Below are 22,037 nucleotides of genomic sequence, written 5' to 3'. Positions count from 1 at the left end.
TATTGTAGATAATTTGTCTGTTTTGTTGCTTTTACATAGTTCCAGTAAAGTTAAGGAGATGATGCATAAAGTCTGTTTTTGTAATGTCCTCAGGTAACTTCAGTGTAAAGCCATACGAGTTTTCCCATACTTACTAGCACTGAGCAAGTACCTCTTCCAGCTGATTAGATTCTGACAGATTTTTATTTATTTAGAAGCTAGACATAGGCATCCAAATCACTGTTACTATTTTTGACCCAAGCTGCAGCCATTAGAGTAATTTGCTGATCAGCATATGAGTAGTCTGCTGACTTCAATGAGACTAGAATAGCATGAGATGAAAATATAAGGATACATTCCCGCAGGCTAACTTTAAACTCAGGAGACTAATCACTGTAGTAAATGGAAAAATGGAGAATTTCAGAAGGAAGTTTGCTGTAAAACACTCTTCTTTGAATCATCCTCTAGAGACAAACAACCCTCTGTGACTTTCCATTGTTGTGAAAGTTGGAAACATGATTTTTGTGCCTAAAGTTAGCTTTTGCTGCCTATTAGCTTTTCAGCACAATTATGATTCAGTGTGTGTTTGTTCAAGACTGGTGCCTAAAAATATGACCTTGTTGATACTGCTTTATCTGGAGCTCCAGTGAGTGCTGGATATTTGACTGATTTTAACCAAGCACGAGAAAGATCCACAGGTTCTTAAAGCTTCTTGAAAATACTCAGATAAGCAGAGACTCAAATTAACACCCCTAACGAGAAGGGGCAACATCCACCTTCTGTGGTGGTTGGCTAATAACATGCATGTCCTGGTGTATTGGATTTACATGGCAAGGTTTTGGTAGTGGTGGGGCTTCGGGGGTGGCTTTTGTGAGAAGATGCTAGAAGCCTGGCCAGCAAGTTAGCATACAAATAGCCTCCAGACTACCTACCATACTTCCTTGGCTACTGTGAATACAAGGAAGTGAGCAGGAACATCCAAAGGATAAGGAATGGGGCTGGGACTCGTAGTGTCAGGGAGGACCAAAAGGAAGGCTGCACTAGAAGAGAGAAGGCTGCAAGGGTGTCCTAACACGGGCAGTGTCCTCACCAGCCAGAATGCAGTCTTACAGGAGCTGAACGTGACAGGCGGAGCAAGGTGATGGCAGCAGTCCTAGACATGGCAAGGGGATGAATCGGGCCCCAGGGTCTATCCAGAAACAGCAGGGGAGGGGGCAGAGACCAAGGCAGGTCTGAGCAAGCCGTCCAGGAGACAGGTCAAAGATGGGATTTAAGACACGGTGCAAGCAAGGACTGTACATCTGAGAAGTTCTTTTCAGTATGGGTTGTCAAAACTTTTACATTAACTTTCATGCTGTGAGGCAATTTATCATCTTACTTCCCAGAAATCAGCAACATGGAATAGTGTAGGTGTATCATAAATGTATCAATAAGCACCTTATTACCTTGTATGAAAGTTCTTTTCCACTAGTTCCTTCATATTTCCCCTTTACTTTCCTTTGCAATTCATCATTCCCTCAGTTGCATAGCTACAACTAAGAATTGTGTGATGGAGTTTACTATTGAGGTTGTGGGGAGCTTTTTGTTCTTTCCTAAAATTGTTTTAAAAGTATTTAAAGTTCTGTCAATTCTGTCTTTTTTAGTGCTTTAAAAAATATTGATGCTATTGCATCCATTGGCACATCGGGCTTAACTGACATGAAGAAACTAGCTAAGTGGGCGGCGGAAGCAAAACTTGATCCAAATGACCCGAACAATGCAGCTCTGATGCAGCTGATCACGGTAAGTGGCTTTTTCAGAGCTGTAGGGCTAAGGGAGCTGTGAAACACCTACTCGCCAGTACCTTCTCAGGCAATCTGCATGCGTGCCAGGGAGGTAGCAGCATTTGAATTTGTGATGGACATCCTTGTGCGAGGAAGAAGCAAAATGTCTACTAGAAATATGACTTATTAATCCATTTAGTAGTGGACTAATGATTTATTAATAAGCATGATTTATTAATCCATTCAGTAGTATTCTAGTGGTGAAAAATAGGTATAAGGGAATACGCATACTGATTAATTTATAAATTAAAAAAAAATAAATACAGATTTTGAGTTCATTGTTTCCTTAAAGTGCAAGGGTATTCCCAGTGTACTTGTACGGTACTAAATAGGAGGTTGCTCATTAGTGACAATTGCACAAAGAGATCTGGTGTGTTGTAGAAGTTGGGACTTCTCTAAACATCAGATTGAGTAGCTATTTACATAGCTGAAGGTGTGTAAATGAATCATCTTTACAGTACAGCTTCCTAGGTTACTTTGCTATGTTATAGTTTTTCCTACTCTTTAATGTTTTATTTATGTTACAAGGAAATAGAATTTTATGGTATTGTAAATGTATAATCTCATATACTTTGCTCAACACAAACCTACTTTAAAACACTTAGTGTCTCAGTCTCAGTTTGATCCATCTCAATTGCTTTTGCTTAAAATGAACGTCCTTGCAATATGCATGGAAGACTTACAAAAGTTACTTTATAGATTTTTATCCCTTTGTATGAAAAGGTTAATAATTTTTTTACTAATTTAGGTTGCTACAAGTGGAGAGGCACACATTCCAGATTTCTTCAGATTGGAACAGTTGCAGCAAGAATTTAATTTTGTTACTGATGAGGAATTTAATAGATCAAAGAGATTCCGACTCTTGCAGCTCAGAAGTGGGGAGGTGGCAGAGTTCCGAAACTATAAGCAAGTCCCTTTACATGAACGAGAAATCAGTGAGAAACTCTTCCAGGTAGAATGTTCTTTGAAATTTTTTTTTTTTCTAGTTTTAATGTTGTTAATATTTGACTTAATTTCAAGTCAAATAAAGAATGTACAGCTATGCTGACATGTAAAAAATGAGAATTTTATTCCTTCAGCCTCTTCTAGTGTTATTTTCATCTAATTAAGATAGCTTCCTTCCAAAGCAATATTTCCACAGCTATACTGTGGAAGAAGAAAAATAAAACACAGCAACTGCTGTAGACACAAATTTTCTAAGGTAGGGTTTTTTTTGAATGGTAAGAGACTTTTTTTTTTTTTTAAAGCAATTTCAAATATAGAAAGGTAATGCAAAGATAATTCAGGCTTAGGCTTATTAACTTTTGAGCCCTTTCTCTGGAGACTGCTAGAAGCAATGACTCTAATGAGAATTAAAACCTTTTTATGTTTTACTACAGCCTATGCTGCAGTTATTTCTGTTTTAGTACATTGTTCCAATTAGCTTACCCTGTCCTTGCCTGTCTGTTAATTACCTTACTGAAATGCAATGTGTGCATTTTTTATTTGGGTCATACTTCAATTATTTTTAATCTCAACTCCATTATTAGTGTTAAGTTGTGCATTATTTTGTTCTTTAGCAATTTGTGTAGCTAAGGAGCATTTTAGTGTGTTCATTGCCTCAGCAGGATCAGAATTCATCTCAGGTTCTGGCAACTGCTGCTTTGTCCGTTCTTCTTTTCATAAATTTCTTTGAAAAATTCCATTCTTCCATTTCTTTTGGATTATATCTTTTTTTAAAAGCCATTTATTAATTCAATCATGTCCGGCTATTTGCAATAAATATTTTTCCATTTTATATTTTAGATATCTTCTATTTAAAGATGTGCCACATCTTTGATATACATTTCTGATTCAGTTGATTTTGTGGACTAACTTTCTTCATTTCATGTTATCATTCAAAATTGAAAACCATAGTTTAAAAATTGTTTTATTTGGTTTATTCCATTAAGGGTAAATTGGATAAACCCACGATCACCCATTCCAAGTTCTATGACATGATCTTCAGAACTGAGTTTAAAGTGGTATTGTTCCTAGTTGGTTTACTAGCTATTTGGCAAAGAAGTCTGAAAATTCATAGAATCGTGGAAATATTGTTTGGAAAATATTGTCTGGAGGTCATTTAGTCCTGCGTTCCACTGAAGTGGTGGAACTGTTGCCAGCACTAGATGAGGTCAGCTGTGTATTTGTCTAGCCAAGTCTTGAAAACCTCTAAATGGGAGATTCCACAGCCTTTCTGGATAACCTGTTCCAGTGCTGCACTGTCCTTCCAGTGATTATTTGGAAAAAAAAAAAAAAAAAAAAAAAAATCATGTCCAACTTGAGCCTTCCAAGTCATATTTAATGTTGTGGGTTTTTTTCCCCTTGTTATATTGTTGGGAACTATAGAGATGAGTTTGGCACTCTCTTCTTTGTAACTGCCCCTCAAATAGTTGTGGACAGATACTGTATTGCTCATCAGTCTCTTCCTCACCAGACTAATTAAGTTGAACACCTTGTCCAGTGCAAGTACTGGAGGTACTGAAGCAAGTCCAGCACAGAGCTACCAGAATGTGTACAGGGCTGGAGCACATGATGTACAAGGAGAGGTTGAAAGAACTGAGTTTGTTTTGGCCTAAGCAGGCAAGGCTAAGGGGGTATCTTATTGCTTCCTTCAAGTACTTAGTGAGACGGTGCAGAGAAAACAGAGCAAGACTCATCTTAGAGGCAAGATGATGATAGACACAAGGTACTCCAAGAGAAATTCCAGTTAGATATAATGAAAACATTTTCCATAACAAGTGTATTCAAATTCTGGAACATACCGTCCAGCAAGTTTGTAGAATTGCCATCTCTAGAGATACTGAGAATTCAACTGGCAAAGGCCCTGAGCACCCTGGTTGGAGTTGTTCCTGCTTTGAATGAGGGTTTGGATCAGGTGACCACTAGAAGTCTCTTCCAACCTACATTTTTCTAAGATTCTGACCTCTTCTTGTAGGTCATGTACTGTAGGCCTCTGACTGTCATAGTAGTCCATAGTGGACCCCATCCAGTTTCTCCACATGCTTCTTGAACTGGCAGCCTCATACTGGACACAGTTATTTCCGGTATGCCCTCACAAGTGCCAAGTTGGAGGGGCTAGTACTTTCCTTTTGTCTGTAGGCCATGCTACTCCTAATGTAGCCTGTGGTTTGCCTTCTGCTGAAAGAACACATTATTCTCATTAAACCACAACCCCCAGATTTTTGTCAATATGGTCGTTATTCTGCTGGTCGCTTTTCAGTCTGTGCCAGCACATGGAGTTACTCTACCCTCAGTACAGAATTTTCCCTTTTCTTCATTGAGACTTCCGTTATCATAGTCTTCAGTTATCAAGAGCCCTCTGAATCGTGGTTCGTTCATTCATTGTATGAACCACTCTTCCTAATCAAGTATTGTTGGCTAAATTGCTGACAGTGTATTGTTTCCTCATCTGGGTCACTGGTGAAGGTACTGAGTAATATTGGCTCTATAATCAATCCCAGAGGTACTTTGCTAGTTAGAGGACACCAACTGGACATTGAGCTATTGATCCTTACTGTTAGAGCTCAGTTGTGCATCCTGTTTTCAACCCAGTAAGTAGTCCTTTCAGTCCATTCAAACCCGTGTTTCCTCAGGTTATCCCATCCAGCAATTCTACTTGTTGACAGCAATGATATCTATATCCTGTCACTGTTCCTAAATGACAACTTCCGTAGTTGTACCTAAATCTGTTTCCTGCTGTCAGCTAACCATGGTAGGCAGCTAAGCACCACACAGGTGCTTGTTCAGTTCCCCTCTCCCTCCCACACTGGACATGGGAGAGAATAGGTAGAGCAAAAGCAAGAAAAATCATGTGTTGAGATAGTTTTGCAAGTGAAGGAGAGAGGAAGAAGGAAAAAAAAAAACAAACAAACAAGAAGTGATTTAAAGGCACTTGCCACCTCCCACATGTAGACCAATCCCTAGCCGGTCTCTGAGCAATGGCTACCTTCCCCAGAATCCCCTTCCTTCCCATTTTACAGCCGATCATGACATTATAGGGCACGGAATATCCCTTTGGTCATTTTGAGTTAGCCGTTCTTGTTGTGTCCCCTCCCAGCTTCTTGTGGACCCTCAGCCTACTTGCTGGGTGGGAGTTGGAACAAGAGACAGTGGTGACACTGTGCAAGCACTTCTCAACAACAGTCGAAACACTGGTATGTTATCAACACCATTTTAGTCACAAATTCAAAACATAGCACCATACCTGGTGCTGTTACAAAAACCAAGTGCATCCCAATACAATTAGGCCATGAAGGTATCTTCTTTTTTCCCCCCACTGTGATGTTTCCCCAAGTGATTCTGTTTTATTTGTCCTCTCCAATCTTTTTACAGTGTACAGCACTAACATGCAGCACTGCTATGAAATCTTCTTTTGCTTTATATTTTTGGTTCCTTGTGTTCCTCAGAACAAGTGGGCCTATCGTCTCTACCAATGAACCCAGCAGCATGGGCTGTAGGATTTTGATAATCCAAGACATGCCATGCTCATGGGCAAGCAGAATGTCTTGATATGCTTATGGAAATAAAGCAACACGAGTGTCTTGGGTCAAATGGGGAGAGTTTCAATTTGGTGTTCAACATCAGAGTCAGGTGTTGTCAGTCTGTATCTGAGTATTTGTCTTATCTATTTGTTTTATCAGAAGTTTATGATCTTTTCCTATTTCTTCTGAAAGTTGATTTAATGCCAACAGTTTACTAACAGTTAACAAGTACAAATTAATGATTTGTGGTACGTAAATTGTATTGCAGTAAAAAGACTTCTGAAGGGAACAATGCATATGCATGTACCAGCTAAGAGATGCAACTCCCATTATTGGTCTACTAGCTTAGACATTACTAGAGCTGCCTAAAAATTAAGATTTCTGGCTCAGAAGAGCTATTCTCATTTTATTTTGGTGCTAATCTGAAGTAATTCAACAATAATTATTATGCACTGAAAAAATCAGATTAAGATTTATTGTGGAAATAATGACTCATCATGTTTCCAGCATGTATTTCCTGGACCCTTTATCTTAGGAAAAACTGATGTTCACTTTCTTAAGTAACAACAGTAGCAAAATGACCTAAAGATTAATTTTACTGAGTAGCTTTTACATGATAAGTAGCTGTGGTTCTAAAGCCAACCTGATTTGCAGGCTGCCATTAAGCTGCAGGTCCTGGGAGACCCCCTGGATTGGTAGGCTCTGTGTTTTGTTTGGAAGCTGAGTGTTAGCTCTGGCCTTTTCTTAATTTATGAGATGCTTTCCTAAACTTGTGAATAGAAGTTGCATCTGTCAGTACAGCTTTCATTGTAGTCCACCAGAATAGTAACCACAACCCTGAGAAATATTCCGTCAACATACTTCTTCTCAAGAACCAAATGCTTCTCGTAAATCTTTTCTTGTGGTGATAACCAGTGTTCATCTCAGCCCCTCAGTTAGGCTACAGGCTCTTTTTGTCAAACCTCAGGCAAAGCAAAATCTTCACACTCTGGTTGCTTAAAGAGCTTTCAGTTTCTCACAATGTACAAACAAAGATTGTTATTATGCTGTTAAATATCTTTATTTATTGAATAGAACTTAAAAACAGGTCAATAACTGTTTCTCAACAAACTCTCCCATGAGTAGAGTTTCTTTCATTGTTAGATGCTATGAAAACTAGTTTTGTGTATTAAAATACAGTTCAGATTTCAGGTCATCTTCCTTGAATACTACATCGCTTCTATTTATGAAGGATTCTCCCTGTTGCAGCTGCAGTAAGAGAAGCCATTTCCACTTCAAGTGGAATTTCAGTTTACAGCAGCAGGTCAAAGTTCAGCTTTAAAAGAAGAGAGGGAAATCTTCATGTTATTCATAATAATTTAAACCACATGAATCTTGTAACTTAAAGGAATTTTTGTCTCCATTCATGGAAGTTTAACAATGCTATTGCTGTATACATTAGCATTAAAAATAGCTTTATAAACCTCTGACATCTGTTTTGGTTTACTGTGATCCATACATTAATATTAATATCTACCATTTTTCTTGTATGCCATAAAGTACTAAGTATCTATCGAATCACAAACTTTAAATATCTTTAGGACTATGAGAAGAGACTGCAAGAGAGAGATGTAATTGACAGCAAAAATTACCTAGATGCACACAGAGCAGTTGTTGCCAACTATCTACAGAAGGTAAGCAGCAAAAAATAGGGATCCACCGTGTTTCTGTAGGCCATATGTTTCCTCGATGCTTGGATGCTTTATTCCCATGAATACTAAAAACTCATTAATCTTTAAACATGACCTACAGACATTTTTACAATTCTAAGTTAGGGCTGAAACTGGTCTAGTTGAAAAAGTGGAGGTTTGTGAATGACTCATTTAATGTTGTTGGAGAAGGTACGATACACAATGACCAGCCGTTCTGGTTTTTTCTAGCAGTCTGTAAGTTCTTTTTTGCTCCAGTGTCCCAGAGATTTGTATTGTTGTGTCCCAGGTCACTGATTTTGCTCTCCTCCCTATTTTCCTTCTTGTCAGCTCTGATACTAAGAACTTAGTTATCTCCATGAAAGTGGCCCAAATCACTGTTAAAAATCATTTAATGCAATACACGGAGCATCTTGTCCTGCAGCCTAAGGCAGAGAGCATATCTTCCATCACATTACCTTCATTGTGGTATTAGAGTCACGTCTTCTCTTCCTTATCTTGATTTAATTTATTCTTCTAGTCTCTTCATTCTGTTAGAATGACATTCTCTTTAATCCTTAGGGAAAAAAATTATAGGAAAACATTGGTCATAGGACCAAGAGAAGTTTGCAATTTCAGACTATTTTGGCAAAATAGCAAGTGCAAAACATGGCTGCCGGTTTCTTACCAGTACTAGAAATAGCAAGAAGTGTATCAAATCCTAGCCAACCAGCAAAGCATGGAATAAGATGGTAAGGTTAATTTGATGCAGGACAAAACAAATTGTCTGTTGGAAAGAATGATTTGTAAAAGAATCATAGACAAGGGAAGAGTGTTTCGATCTCCCAGGCAAGTGCCAAAGCCCAGATTCAGTATGAGAATATATAAAAAATATTTTTAACAAAGCTGTCGTGTCCGTGTCAGCCCTGTATGTTTTGCATGGTATTTAAGTGTGTACTCAAATACCTGGTTTATGCAGCGCACTGAACACTAGTATAGTAGTACAGAGTAACATACATTATGGTACCTTTATTTGTTACTCTTTTAGATGAAATACAAGTAGCCTTTTTTAAAATAATATTTGGATTTTTTACGCCTTTATAAATTGTCAGATGTGCTTGAAAATTAGATTGCTCACTTCTGAACAGAACTTCAGTTCACTCTGGAATGTGGTCTTTATATGCCTATCACTTCAGCACAAAGATATAAGAACAATAAATAAAAACTTTGGAAAATAAGAAGGGAAGATGTATTGCAGAAAATTGTTTGTTAGTGCAGAATTTTTTTTGTTATCAGTTACTCCAGCTGATCTTGTAACAGCACAGTAAATAAAGGCGTTACTAGTGTTAGTGGTAGGAGAAAAGGGCAAAGGCAGTAAGTACTCTGTCAGTCTGCTTCCACATAGTTGCTGGGAGAAGAGGGAAGACTTTCATCTCTGTGCTTCAGTCTATGACCTCAGCATAGAAATGAAAGGAACTGAGGATTTTAAACATTTATTTGAAATCGTGGTATTTTTAATACAGGCTTCATTGATTGTTCTTCAGTCCAAAGTGTTGCTTTTATTCCCCATAACTAATACTCTGCAGATTTCTCTACAGCCTTTTCTGCAACTTCATTTAGACGTGGAAAAGAGATGTCTGTTAGTGTCATTTATTGTTGTGATTGTTTCTGTTGATGAGCTGTAAGCAGATAAGACTTAATTTTGTGATTGTATGATTTCATATGTTCTTACATCTGTCTAGCCAGTATGTTTCTAGATAATCATTGTATTTGTAAAATGAGCTTATATTATATTCTGAAGAAATATCTGTTGGAAAGAAAATTTTGCTTGGACGTGACTCTTTCAAAAGTGGGAAAAAATAATGTGTATTTGGACATTTTGTTTAATAGACAGAATGCAAATATTTGCAGTGGGTTTGGATTCGAAATGTACTTTTGTCTTTTCTCCCTCCCCATTCACAGGTTCGAGAATCAGTAATAAACCGTTTCCTCATAGCAAAACATCATTTCCTTCTCTCTGACCTTGTCAATGAAGAGGAGATTCCCAGCCTAGGGTAAGGGAGCTATCTGTATTTGTTCTAAATCAAAGTAATTAATGTAAAACAGTCTCTGATCTTTTTTTGCAATGTGTTTTGATGTGACTGATGCGATTTTGTGTTTAGTATTATATATAAACTTCCAGTCACTATGTACACCTCTGCCAGTACAGACAGTGTCTGGATACACAAAGTGCGTTAAAACTTTTTTAAGAAAAAAATCTGGTTTTGGCAGAAGTAACAACAGTGTGTCAGTAAGATTTAGCAGGATATAATGCATCAGGCTGTGATCTGATGAGCTGAGCGTAGCCCTAGCTGGTGCCAGATTGAATGATTTCCAAACATCAGACAAGCATCAGAGGTAGTAGCACTACAGCTGGTTCTATAGGTGATGCCAACTTAGAGTCAGGGCATATGGCCTGCAAATAATGTGCAACAGGTTTTTTTAGAGTCATTTATTTTACTTCTTATGCATTTCTGTTTGCTGTCGTCATACGCTGTTTACTTTCAGAAATGTTACTGGGTTTGGAAGTTCTTTTTTCTTTTGAGATGATTATTTGTCTTATTACTTAAGCGTTTTCTTTGGTTTTTTGGTTTTTTTTTGTTCAAATCCCATACTTGCCGATATTGACATTTATCAGTCATCACAGCATAGATGACTCTTAATTAGTGTCGCTTACTTAAAATCTATGTAAGCAAGCAGGTTGTGAAAGTTCATTATGTTTTCTTTTATGTGGAAGTTGCTTGTGTTCACTGTAAATGTGACACCCTTAGAGTCAGACAAAGCTTTTTCAATCAGCAGTATAAATCTAAACAGTCCCATCTGCTGGAGATGCAGAGACTTGCTCTCTTACAAAAGAGTTCATCCTGTTTTTTAGTTCATGCTTTCACATCACAGAATGGAAAAATCCAAACGAGGCTATAATCAGCTTTTGGAGTAATTTAAAATTGGATGTTTCATTGTTATTTTCTTATCGTGAATATTAATTCATATTGGATTCTATTTGCTAACTTATATGGTTAGTGAATTTAAAATACACCATGATTTGTTTAAAGCATCTACTTAGTGAGATATTTCCGTAAGTCATGGGTTTGTGTTGTTTGAACAATAATGTGATTTTTTTTATTATGTATAAGGAAATAATGCCATTGGCTATCAGTTTTTTAAAGTAGATTTTGGAATGTCTGCAGTTAATATCAATGATGTGTAAAAACATACATCTGCTTTTTATTCTTTCTCTGTTTGTTTGTTTTCCTTTGGTTCTGCTTTGCCTTGGGTTATAAGTTCTGAGGGTCCAGGGTATGTTGTGGCCTATTCATTCTGCTTCCTTTCTGTAGCCTGTTGTTTGCTGTACATAGCTGTGTAATTAGATTTTTTGTGTATTCTATACAGCGGTTACCGTCATCTGCTAGATACCTTGTGTATAGCACTGTAGTTTAGATCTGGTTTGAAGCTGTGTAATTGTCTTATTTGTATCTTCCCTAGTTGTGGAAAAAAAACACCAAACTTTTTTTGCACATTTAAATTATAATTTCTGAAATGTAAGACAGAACTGGATTGTGTCATAGTAAACAATTAAAAGATTTTGACATTTCATAGAGTTTTGTATGGCACTAACAGGGGCATATATTTCCTTTTACTGTTAGTGTATAATTTGCGTCTGTGTCATGGAAACACTAGAATGCTGGATTCTATGCAAAAATGACTATCTGTTTTATGATTATTAGTATTTTGGGACTCAGCCTCTTTAAACTGGCAGAGCCAAAACGACCATTAAAGCCAAGAAGAAAAGAAAGGAAGAAGGTCACAGCACAGAATTTATCAGATGGAGACATAAAACTGTTAGTGAACATCATTAGAGCTTATGATATTCCAGTGAGAAAACCAGTGATGAGGTATGTTCAAATGCCTGTTTCCAGTACAGATTCATTTTCTGGTTGCAGCTGTTTTGAGGACAGCTGAAGCGACTAATGTTGAAATTCAGCCATGTGTGTTGTTTTGATCCTTATGATAAAAACATATATACATTTACCTTTTTATTAATAATGATAAAGAACTGCTGTTATCAGTACCTGCTGAATTCAAGAAATGTTTTACCAAAAACTGTATTCATCTGCTTGACAACCAAAACTGCCTGGAAGACAACTTACAGCTTTGACAACATTATAACTCTGGTAATACCAGATTAATTGTACTTTAAGCAAGCCTGCTAGTTATACTCAGGGCAATTTTAATTCATAAGATCTTAATTAAATACAAAAAATAAGTATTTAAAAAATCCAGTTCTTCATTGTGGATTGCTATATTTGCCTCCTGAGGGTAGCTTGTTGGTCTTCTCCTTCATTAAATGTTTGTTTAAGTTAATGGACTGAGCCTAATTTGGCTCTGACTAATTTTTAAGGTGACCATTACCTTCAGGGACATTAAGGCAATGCCTGCACTGCATGATGTTGTGTCATGTAGAGGTACTTGAGTTCTCAGCACTCTGGCTAAGTTCCAGACGCAATGTATTAGTGCAGCATTCTCTCTCTCCCAAAATGAAGACATCTTGCATTTAACTCGGAGGTGTTTTCAAGCCGACCAATTACTGTGCATACAGAATTTAGCATCTTCTGCTGTTTTATCTCTTTACTATAATAGAGGTTCTGTTGGATTTCTGTAAATAAGTTCATACTCAGGAAAGCAATTCATATCAGAAACATGTTGTCAGGAAGGAAAAGATTAAAATTTCAATTCATTATTGGTATTACGAAAATAACTAAAAACCCTCCCAATCTTTTTGCATTATATGGTATCTTACTTTGACCTGCTTTCTCCACGAATAGTTATTCTTTTATAATCTCTATTGTGGTGTTACTACAGAAAAAGTTATGTGGAAACACTGTAAAAATAAACGTATTAACATTTATTTTATGTCACTCATGGGTTGCTGATTGTGTAACATTCATATGGGTTTAATTTTGTGGTAGAGGCCTTGCCTGGATACCATAAAGTCTGCACTGTTTATGAATTCTGTGGGGATTCATCTCCTTAAACTGAAAAACCTGTAGCTCAAGGAGATTGTACAGGGGAGGCAAAATATAAAAAGTTGATATGCTCTTCAGAAAAGGGAGCCTCCAGGCACAAAGCACTCTTTTGCAATGAGGCTTGCAAGAGCTATACACTCGCTACCCCTTCCTGGCATTCTTTTTGTTTTATTTGATTGAATAAATAATAAAGTCATAATATATCAGATTATCAGAAGTATATATCATATATATCAGAAGTATTTCCAGAAGTCCGTATGGTTAATACAGAATGTGAGGGATTCATATTTTTTGATGTGTACTCGGTCTCTTTGTGTTCTTGTCATTTTCTTCTCATAGCAAACTTCAACAACCATCCAAATCTTCAAGGTCCTTTAATGAGATGTTTGCGGCCTCTCCAGCAGCTCAGAGCCCAGCTGATAGCCCAGATTGGGCATTCAACCAGGTATATTACAAAGCTAACATTTTCTTAGGTGAAGTTGTGAGCATTCCTCTTTGCCACAGACAGTAACGTTCACCATCAGAAAGTCTCCTCCAAAAGGATAGGAAAGCTGCAAAAGGGCAATAAGGATGTCAGAAATATGGAATGGCAACTGTACAGTGAAAAATGGTAGGGCTTTTCAGCCAGAACGGCAGTAACTGCAAGTAGGGGAGGAGGAATATGGTTGAGAGGCCCAAAATCATGAGTAATACAGACTGTGAATAGGGGTTGACTGTTTACTGGTGCTTTTGGTACAAGGGTGAGGGATCAGCAAATGAAGCTGGTAGGAGTTAGGTTCTAAACAAACAGGAGGTTGTGATTCTTCATGCAGCAAGTAGTAGGTAACAGAGAAGTTGCTTACATGTATTGTGGACTAAAAAGGTTTCCTTGCGTTGAAGTGGGTATTGGACAAGTATTTGGAAGAGTGATCCACTGGGAGTTACTAAACAAAAAAATCATTACAGGCTTAGGAGAGTCCTTCAGCTGAAAACGGTTGAAGGCTGAAAGAGTAATAGGAGAAAATACCACATGTGCCTGCTCTGCTCTTGCTCTTCCGTATGTGTCTGCTGATGGCTGTTTTCACAGCCTGAATTTTGGGCCCAGTGCACTCTTAGTCCAAACCAGCACAGCCGTTCCTATGGCTGATACTGAAAAAATATTTGCTTGCTATTGAGAACTAAATTCAGCATTCTTCTGAATGAAGATAGAAGCCCTTCAGGGTTTTTTCCTGTTCTTCATATGATTTTCCTTCAAAATTACAGATTTTTGAAAGGTAGAAATGGTTCTGCCATATGCATGTGAATGTTAATGAAATACTCCATTAAGGCATTTTTAATTACATCAGGGGTTTGTTGTGTCTGGTAGAAGTTGCTTATCTGTAATAGGAGCCCGTTTCAGAGGCAACCAGGACTGTAGCAGTAGGTTTCTCGGATTTGACAGATAAGAGGATACAAGTGCACTTTTTTCCACTGGTGTCTGGATCACAGGTTCTGTTTCAGTTACCTTCGTTGATTAGATAGCCAGGAGCTTTCCCACTCTCAGGAGAAAATGTGGGTTTGCCGATGTATGTAAATACATCAAGTATTCTGAATATACATAATCTTTTGGAAATGCTAACGCATAAAATATTTTTTAAAGTTTCATCAATGCTTAGAAGACTGGGAAATGCAATATTTAAGTTGTATTAAAGTCTTACCTGTGCTGGACCAGCCTGATCTCCACAAAGTATATGTTTTTTTTCTAAATACATGAAAACGTGTGATTTGATATGTTCTGATGAATTTTTGTAGAGGTCTGTTTCCTTGGTTGATCTCTATTTATAGGTTTTAGTCCGTCCTTTTGTAGAAGTTTCTTTTCAGCGAACAGTCTGCCGGACAACAACAGCAGAGGGTCCAAACCCCAACTGGAATGAGGAACTTGAGCTACCATTTAGGTATGGCAAAGTGAAACCAAATTATTTCTGAGTAATAATAATTTAATTTGAGCATGCAAACTTACTCATATTTTCCTGTTCTGTTCATATCTGGTTTATTTAACCTTTTCAGAGCTCCTAATGGAGACTACAGCACCCACAGTTTGCAGTCAGTGAAGGATGAAGTCTTCATTAATGTTTTTGATGAAGTACTTCAGGATGCTGTAGAGGTGAGTTCATAATTGAAGGCCAGTGTACATGACAGACTATTGTGAGCTTTTTGAAGTTGATAGAATAAGACTTTTCAGTGTAATAGCTTCCACCGTCCTGTGCCTCTTTTTTTCTGTTTTGTCATTCCTTATGATTTTATATCTAGTTAACACTGCAAGATCATTAGAGGGGGCGACCTTTATAGTGTTAACCTTTACAAATTAAGCTTGTACTATATAATCTGCTGCTAGAGTTGAATGTGTGTATGTAATCCGTTTTACTGATATTTAATGAAACTGGAGATACTAAAATTGAGAGGCAACATATGAATTGTAATCTGAATTCTGTTCTTCTTAAATTTAATCAGAATTTTTTACTAAATTCCAGATGAATGATCCCAGTTCTTGCATTTTTTATTCACTATCTTTTTATGCTCTGTCTAATCCTGTTTTACAAGATGTTTGGTGAAAAAACCACCGTCTTTTGGTTGTATATATTAATTTTTTGGAATGAGATAAATATTGCAAGTACTAGTAACAAGAAATTTTTGTAAGCTTGCAATGTTGGCATAACTCCTTCCCCTCTTGACACCAGTGAAAGCTTTCCCAGTCAATTCGGCATGCTCAAAAATAGCAGCACTCAACATTCTTGACAATATAACCCAAAAATAAATAATGCACACGTTTCACTGAGAACAGAATCCTGTCCTCAAAACTGAAATGGTATTTGATGAAGCAGAAGCAAGAAGGATACAGTCTTGAAACTCAGATGTCACTCTAGGCTTTAGAGAATTATTTTGTTTTAAATAACTTCTAGGCTGATCACACTAGACCTGGTAATCTCTGATAGGCAATACACATGAAAACAATGCTTCCATTCCACAGGGTTTAGTGAGATTTTCATACAATTTTACCTTCCAAAGCTTTTTTTAAATAGTAGTAAAATATTTCATTAGAAGACCAGAGCTTAATTTACTTTGTCTCAGAAGACTCTTGTGGGCTCCTTGTCAGATTTTTTTGAGTTCTCCATCCCAGGTTCTACAGGCAAGTGCATGCAAGTGCACTGTATCATGGACCATGATGTTCTTGTATTTGTTCAGCAGCTGGCACGCTTGAAAGGCACACAGAATAATTATTGCCATACTAGTAACTGAACTGGTATTTATAGTAAATTATTAAAACAATACAGAATTTTTATTAATGCCGTGATGAAATTGTTTATTGAATGAAAGGAAATGAAGCTGGTTTACAAAGTGTTATATTGGGCAACTTTTTAATAGGATGATCCTGAAAGAGGAAGTGGAATCCGCACTCATGTTGAGAGACACTGGCTGGGATGTGTTAAGATTCCATTTACTACCATCTATTTTCAAGCGAGGGTAAGTGTCAATAACTTGGAGAAAATCTCTTAAAATACAAAAGTGGAGAATTGAATGGGGCTGGTAATGGAATGTCAGATTTAATGATGTTCTCTGTACTTGTTTATTGTTATGGAATCATTTGAAACCACTGGTTTTTGTCAGGTTTGGTGAGTATTTGTCAGTGAGTTCAGCGTTTTGAAGGGAGAAGAGATAAACAAACATTTTTCTACACTGACAATTCAGCCTGGCTTCCCTCAGTAATGACGTTAAAAGTGCAAATTCTTTAGATGGTTTTGTCGGTGGCTTTTGAGATCTCTGATACTGCACAGCCTAGATAGATGAACTAGGAATAGGAGTATCACCTAGGTAGGTGATAGGAAACTTGACTCAACTTATTTTTTCACATTTTTCATAGATCACCAGATTTTTACCTTTGCCTCTCCCAGTCCCTTCTTCCCTTCATTTTTAGAACTTTTCAAGAGAAGCTTTCTTCAAGTGATATCAGCAGTTTAGTTGTGGGACTAATAGTAAAACATGTAGTTCTTCATAGGGGAAGAGCATTTTTTTTGTCCAACCACCGTCCTGGGCTTATCTTAAGGAAACTAATTTTTCACATCCGTAGTCCTGTCGTATTATAATCTTGCTGTTGGACGCTTTTTCTGCAGAGCAGTTGCTTTCATGTGTAGATCAAGTCATCATATCACAAAAGTCTTAGTTTCTTACTGCATGAAGATTCTGACATCCGTCACATACCTAATGAGACATTAATTTGCTCTTCTCTAGCTCTGTGGGGCACTTCCCAGAATCTTAATGGCTTTAAGACATACTGTGAGCCTCTTGGATTCTTTGGGTGGAGGATAAGTCTGGGAGTCTCATTTAATTTAAGTGCAGTACTTGGAGTTCAAAGTGGTTTTCTTGGGCTCTCTATTTGCAAGGCATAACCAAACATAATTGTCAGGGGATTCAAGAAAGCATGGGATTCTTTTAATTGCTGAGAAATTTTGGACAGTGTATGTCTAACCAGTGCTCGTCCACTTGCTTCTGCTAGATCATTAACAATATGCAGTCTTCAACTTGGAAGGTTAATAAATGCATTTAGGTGTTTGAGCATTGCAGTGCCCTATAGAATGAAGCTTTCATTGACTTCAAAGAAGACGTAAGCAGTAAGAATGTCAGGCCTTCTTTTCAAGAGTCTTTGGCCATCCTGTGCAGACAATTTTGCATAATGTTACCAGTGTTGTTATAGGTCAACAAACAAGAAAGGACAAATCTTTTACTTATTTTAGGGAAATGTTCCATGCTGAATGCATGGAATTCACCTGAGAAGCGTGTCTGCTCACAGTCAGAGAGGCTTAATGGGCAGACTTAGGCATTTTAACTGCTTACCAATACGTAGTGAAGGGCACAGCCTATAATCCATCTTTGAAGATTACCCATACTGATGTTAGCCTCTGTTCTTCATACTTCTTGTTGGTGTGTCAGTCTTTCTGTTGGAGAACCAGCATAGCTCTAGGATTCCTGTGAGATGCACTCCCTGCTCTTTGAGGAGGTGTTGCAGTTTGTGATTCCCTAAGCACAGCGTGAGTGCCTGCATAGATCTTCCCAGCATTAGAGATTCTTTTCAGGATTCTTTTCAGGACCTTTGAACACTATTTCTTACTGAATTTGAAAAAGCCTGATCAGTCCAGCAGTTGTATCAAAGTGCATCTAGCAATTAAATTTCAGTAGCAAATGAAGCACTTCTTCATCCTGTTCAACACTACCGCAGCAGAAATTCTGAGTGATTAATTTAGACTTTTCTCCTCATCAAAATTTAATTTTTTTCTCAAACGTTTGATGAGCCAGCCCAGTAAGTCACCTGTTCATCTTCCACATCCACTGAAGATATCCTTCCTGATGGCAAATTCTGCCGGCAAATTCTGCCAAAATCAGGAGGTTAATCTTCTTGCTTTTCTCTTAAAGCTAAGCACTTCCACTGTTGAGACTTGCCCAAACGAGTGTGGGACATGCCATCTCTTTTCTGACACGACCTTTCAGAAAGACCTTATCTTCTGCTTGTGGTGGCAGAGGGAGGTGTGAAGGGCTGGTGGGTCTATCAGAGCACTTTTCCGTGGGTAAGCTCGCTGAATGGGCATGGTTGCAGTTGCACCCAAGAAGCATCAGCAGCTCCTACGTGGAAGGTGTCCATCTGTGAGATGCTGGAGCGTCGTTCCCACATCACTCAAACATAGGCAAAGGCCTGTTGATGTGATGCTGCCTTCAGAAGTGTAGCCCTGCAACCTGTATTTTGCCATTTTGTCATTTTTCCAGGTAGATAGTGCCATGTGGAAATTGCTACTTGAAAGAAAAACAGTGAAGGGCTGGCACTCTTTCTCTAAGAACCAGTGTGTATGATTTCCATTACATTAAATGTTAGTCTCCATAATATGCAAGAGAGGCTGAATTCCATTTGTAATTCATTCATTTAACAATGAGGTATCTCGTATTTTCCCCACAGTTAATCAGTATATATGTCATATGCTCTCATTTTATTTATTTGTAATTCAGAGTAATAAAGAAATCAAAGGAATAAAATATTTGAATACAAGTAGCAAATGTATTTGAGCAGGAAGTTTATCTTTTTTGCTTCTAATGAGAAGTATTTCTCTGGATGTGTTGTAGATTGATGGCACATTTAAGGTGGATATTCCTCCAGTCCTCCTCGGCTATAGCAAAGAAAAGAATCTGGGAATCGAGAGAGGATATGATTCTGTGCGAAATCTGAGTGAGGGCTCGTATATAACACTGTTTATTACCATTGAACCACAGCTCGTTCCTGGAGAGTCAGTCAGAGAGAAGGTAACTCATCAGTAATTCATCATATTCTGGTTTTTTGTTTCCAGTGGTGCAGTTCTTGAGATGCATATAAATAGGTGTGCTTAGTGTACCGAAGGACATGACTACAACTCCAGAAGGACATTAGTACAAATTCTGAGTGTTCTACTTCAATTTTTTTAGCTCAGTTCAATGTAATTGGACACACCATTAAGTTAGATGGACGCTTAATGCATGAGAAGTAACTTTCACTAGGTATCTAGTCCCAGTGTTAATAGAAAGCAAAGTTGCATTCATTATCTGTGATCATATAATTTTCCCATTTACTTCTGTAAACAATGACGTATTCATGTGAGTATTTGTGAACAGTGGACGAAAAGGAGGTGGCAGGTGCAAACATAGTATTTTCTTGCTTCTATGTTTATGCTATTCAAATACAGCATTTATTATTTATGGCTTCATGCCTGTCTCCAAATCTTGAAGATAATTATTTCAAACAGCACCTCTTATTTTACTAAACCAGAAGTGCCTGACACTAACAACAAGAATATGTAGTTAAAATGCACACACCGCTTGCTAGTTTACATAACATCATGCAAGGATTTTGAGATCCATTCAGCAAGGGTGGATGTTTTTCATGCACAAACAGCAGCACTTCATTCTTTTCCAGTTCAATGCTACACTGGTCATTTATTAGAGACAAACAGGAACTGGAGAGAAAAGTCTATTGTGATATAATTTCTTGTTCAGAATAAATACAAAACTGTGTGATGCATTCTAAAAACCCTTTTTCTTGTTAAATTACAGTCTTGGAAACTATCCAGTCCTATCTTTTCTTGCTCTCCCCAATACTGTGGGAATTGTTACAATTTAGTACTGTTGAAAAGAAAGAAAATTAAAGTGCACTCATGGGTGCCTTTTAAGGTTAATTAGTTTGAATGATAAGATTATTACTAGGACTCAAAATCATAAATATAAACTTATCAGCCTTGAAGCACCTTTAATAGATGATACTTTATTCAAGTTTCATAGTCTTAATCTTCACATACAGTAATTAGTTGCTGGGAAAAAATGTACTGAGTTTGTATAGAAACAGATCTCTGTTTATAGAAAGACTTGTCCCCAATACTGTTTTGAAAGAAAAGTCATAGCAATTTAAATAAGGGATGAGATTATTGTAAAATATTGTGGACTGTATGTTGCGAATCTTGACCTCTTTAAATAATGAGCGAATGTTCAGAATTCTTGCATAGATGCAATTTGATGCTTAGTTACCAGAAAGTAATGTGTTGTATTAGCACTTAGTAAAATGGTGCAGTTTGGTAACTATATTTAAAATTGAACACTACAGAAGGAAAAACCAGCGTATTTTATTAGTCATAGATCTTCCTGACCTAAGTTCTCTTTCATTTCAAATATGATGGTAGGGGCTAACTGCTTGCCAAAACTCAGGCATAAAGAACTAGAAAGAGACTGAGGTACCCTCCGTCCTGGAGATGCAGAAAAGAATCACAGCACAGTAGAACCGCAACACAGGAAAGGAGTCCTGTTCTGACTAGCAAGAAACACTACATGTCAAAGCTGCTCCTCACAAGGAGCCACACTGAGAAGACAAGGGGCAATGGGTACAACTTGCACCAGGAGGGGTTTTATCTCGATGTAAGACAGAAATTTTTTACAGTGAGAACAATCATTTGCTTGAACAATCTCCCCAGGAACATGGTGGAGTCCCAATCGCTGGAGGTTTTCAAGATGCGATTGGACAGGGGGCTAGCCAACCTCATCGAGGCTCCCTTTCCCACAAAAGGTTGGACCAGAGGGACTTTCGAGGTCCCTTCCAACCTGGGCTGTTCTGTGATTCCGTGAAAACTAAACTATACCAAAAAGAATGCATTGTCACTGAAGTGCATTCAGAGTAAAACCAGGAATAAGGAAAACGTTGCTGAGGCAAAAAAACTGTTGGTACAGAAGATTTGTTTTCTAAAATTTGAAGAACAGTGGAAAAAAAACAGTTATGACTAATACATCGGTAAGAGTTTTGCCAGATTTTTGTTCACTCTTTGCATTAGAGATTTCTCGAAATCCTGTAAAAATTTCACTTCACAGCAGATGATTTGTTTACCTTGAATACTAAGCCAAACCAAATTATGTCTTCAGCAAACACTTTACAAGATTTTCAAATAATCCATTTTTTCAAAGCAATATAAATAGAAAACAATAAAATATAATTTCATGTTAGAGGAAACTAAGTGAAGCAGGACCAAATTCATGAAGAGACTGTTCTATTTTTGGTGGTAGGTATCGAATGAAATCTGTACATGAAAAGACACTAAAGTGACGTGTGTGTATTCTAACCGTGACTGAAAAAGTTGTAATTCTGTGCTGCAGCTCCCCAGATATAATTATTATAGAAAGTGTTTGGCATAAAATGACAAAACCTAAATATTTTTGCTGTCCTTTGTTCCTATTCCTAGCCATTCCTGCTGTATTCAGTCATTTGGAATACTTGTGTACTGTTTGAGGATGCTAAGCTTAATTTCAGTTTAATTTTAAGATACTTTTTTTGTTTTGTTTCTTTTACTATTTTTCCTGCTGTCCTTCCTGCATCTCTATATAGATGAATGAAATGCTTAAGAAGGTACAATATTCATAAATCAAATCAGTTCTGAGATTCCTGTTATTCCCTGTTCCAGATTTAGCTTGGGTTTGTGCCATTCAGCAGTCTTT

At 37.4% G+C, this 22,037-nt stretch overlaps 1 protein-coding gene across 1 annotated transcript in view; it reads left to right on the top strand.

Annotated features, from left to right (window-relative positions):
- Positions 1–22,037, top strand: part of CC2D2A (coiled-coil and C2 domain containing 2A) — a 65,802-nt gene that overhangs the window by 33,878 nt on the left and 9,887 nt on the right. Inside the window, exons 19-30 of the mRNA XM_086464828.1 lie at positions 1,623–1,761; positions 2,551–2,754; positions 7,885–7,977; positions 9,934–10,025; positions 11,293–11,307; positions 11,736–11,903; positions 13,374–13,479; positions 14,838–14,947; positions 15,060–15,156; positions 16,416–16,514; positions 19,158–19,334; positions 21,928–21,948. Of these exons, the coding sequence (XP_086320954.1) occupies positions 1,623–1,761; positions 2,551–2,754; positions 7,885–7,977; positions 9,934–10,025; positions 11,293–11,307; positions 11,736–11,903; positions 13,374–13,479; positions 14,838–14,947; positions 15,060–15,156; positions 16,416–16,514; positions 19,158–19,334; positions 21,928–21,948 (1,321 nt within the window). The remainder of the gene's footprint in view (positions 1–1,622; positions 1,762–2,550; positions 2,755–7,884; positions 7,978–9,933; positions 10,026–11,292; positions 11,308–11,735; positions 11,904–13,373; positions 13,480–14,837; positions 14,948–15,059; positions 15,157–16,415; positions 16,515–19,157; positions 19,335–21,927; positions 21,949–22,037) is intronic.

Source organism: Leptosomus discolor, chromosome 4 (assembly GCF_034619465.1).
Source record: "Leptosomus discolor isolate bLepDis1 chromosome 4, bLepDis1.hap2, whole genome shotgun sequence".
In the NCBI taxonomy this organism is placed as follows: Eukaryota; Metazoa; Chordata; class Aves; order Leptosomiformes; family Leptosomidae; genus Leptosomus; species Leptosomus discolor.
This window is presented reverse-complemented; position numbering and strand designations above follow the sequence as displayed.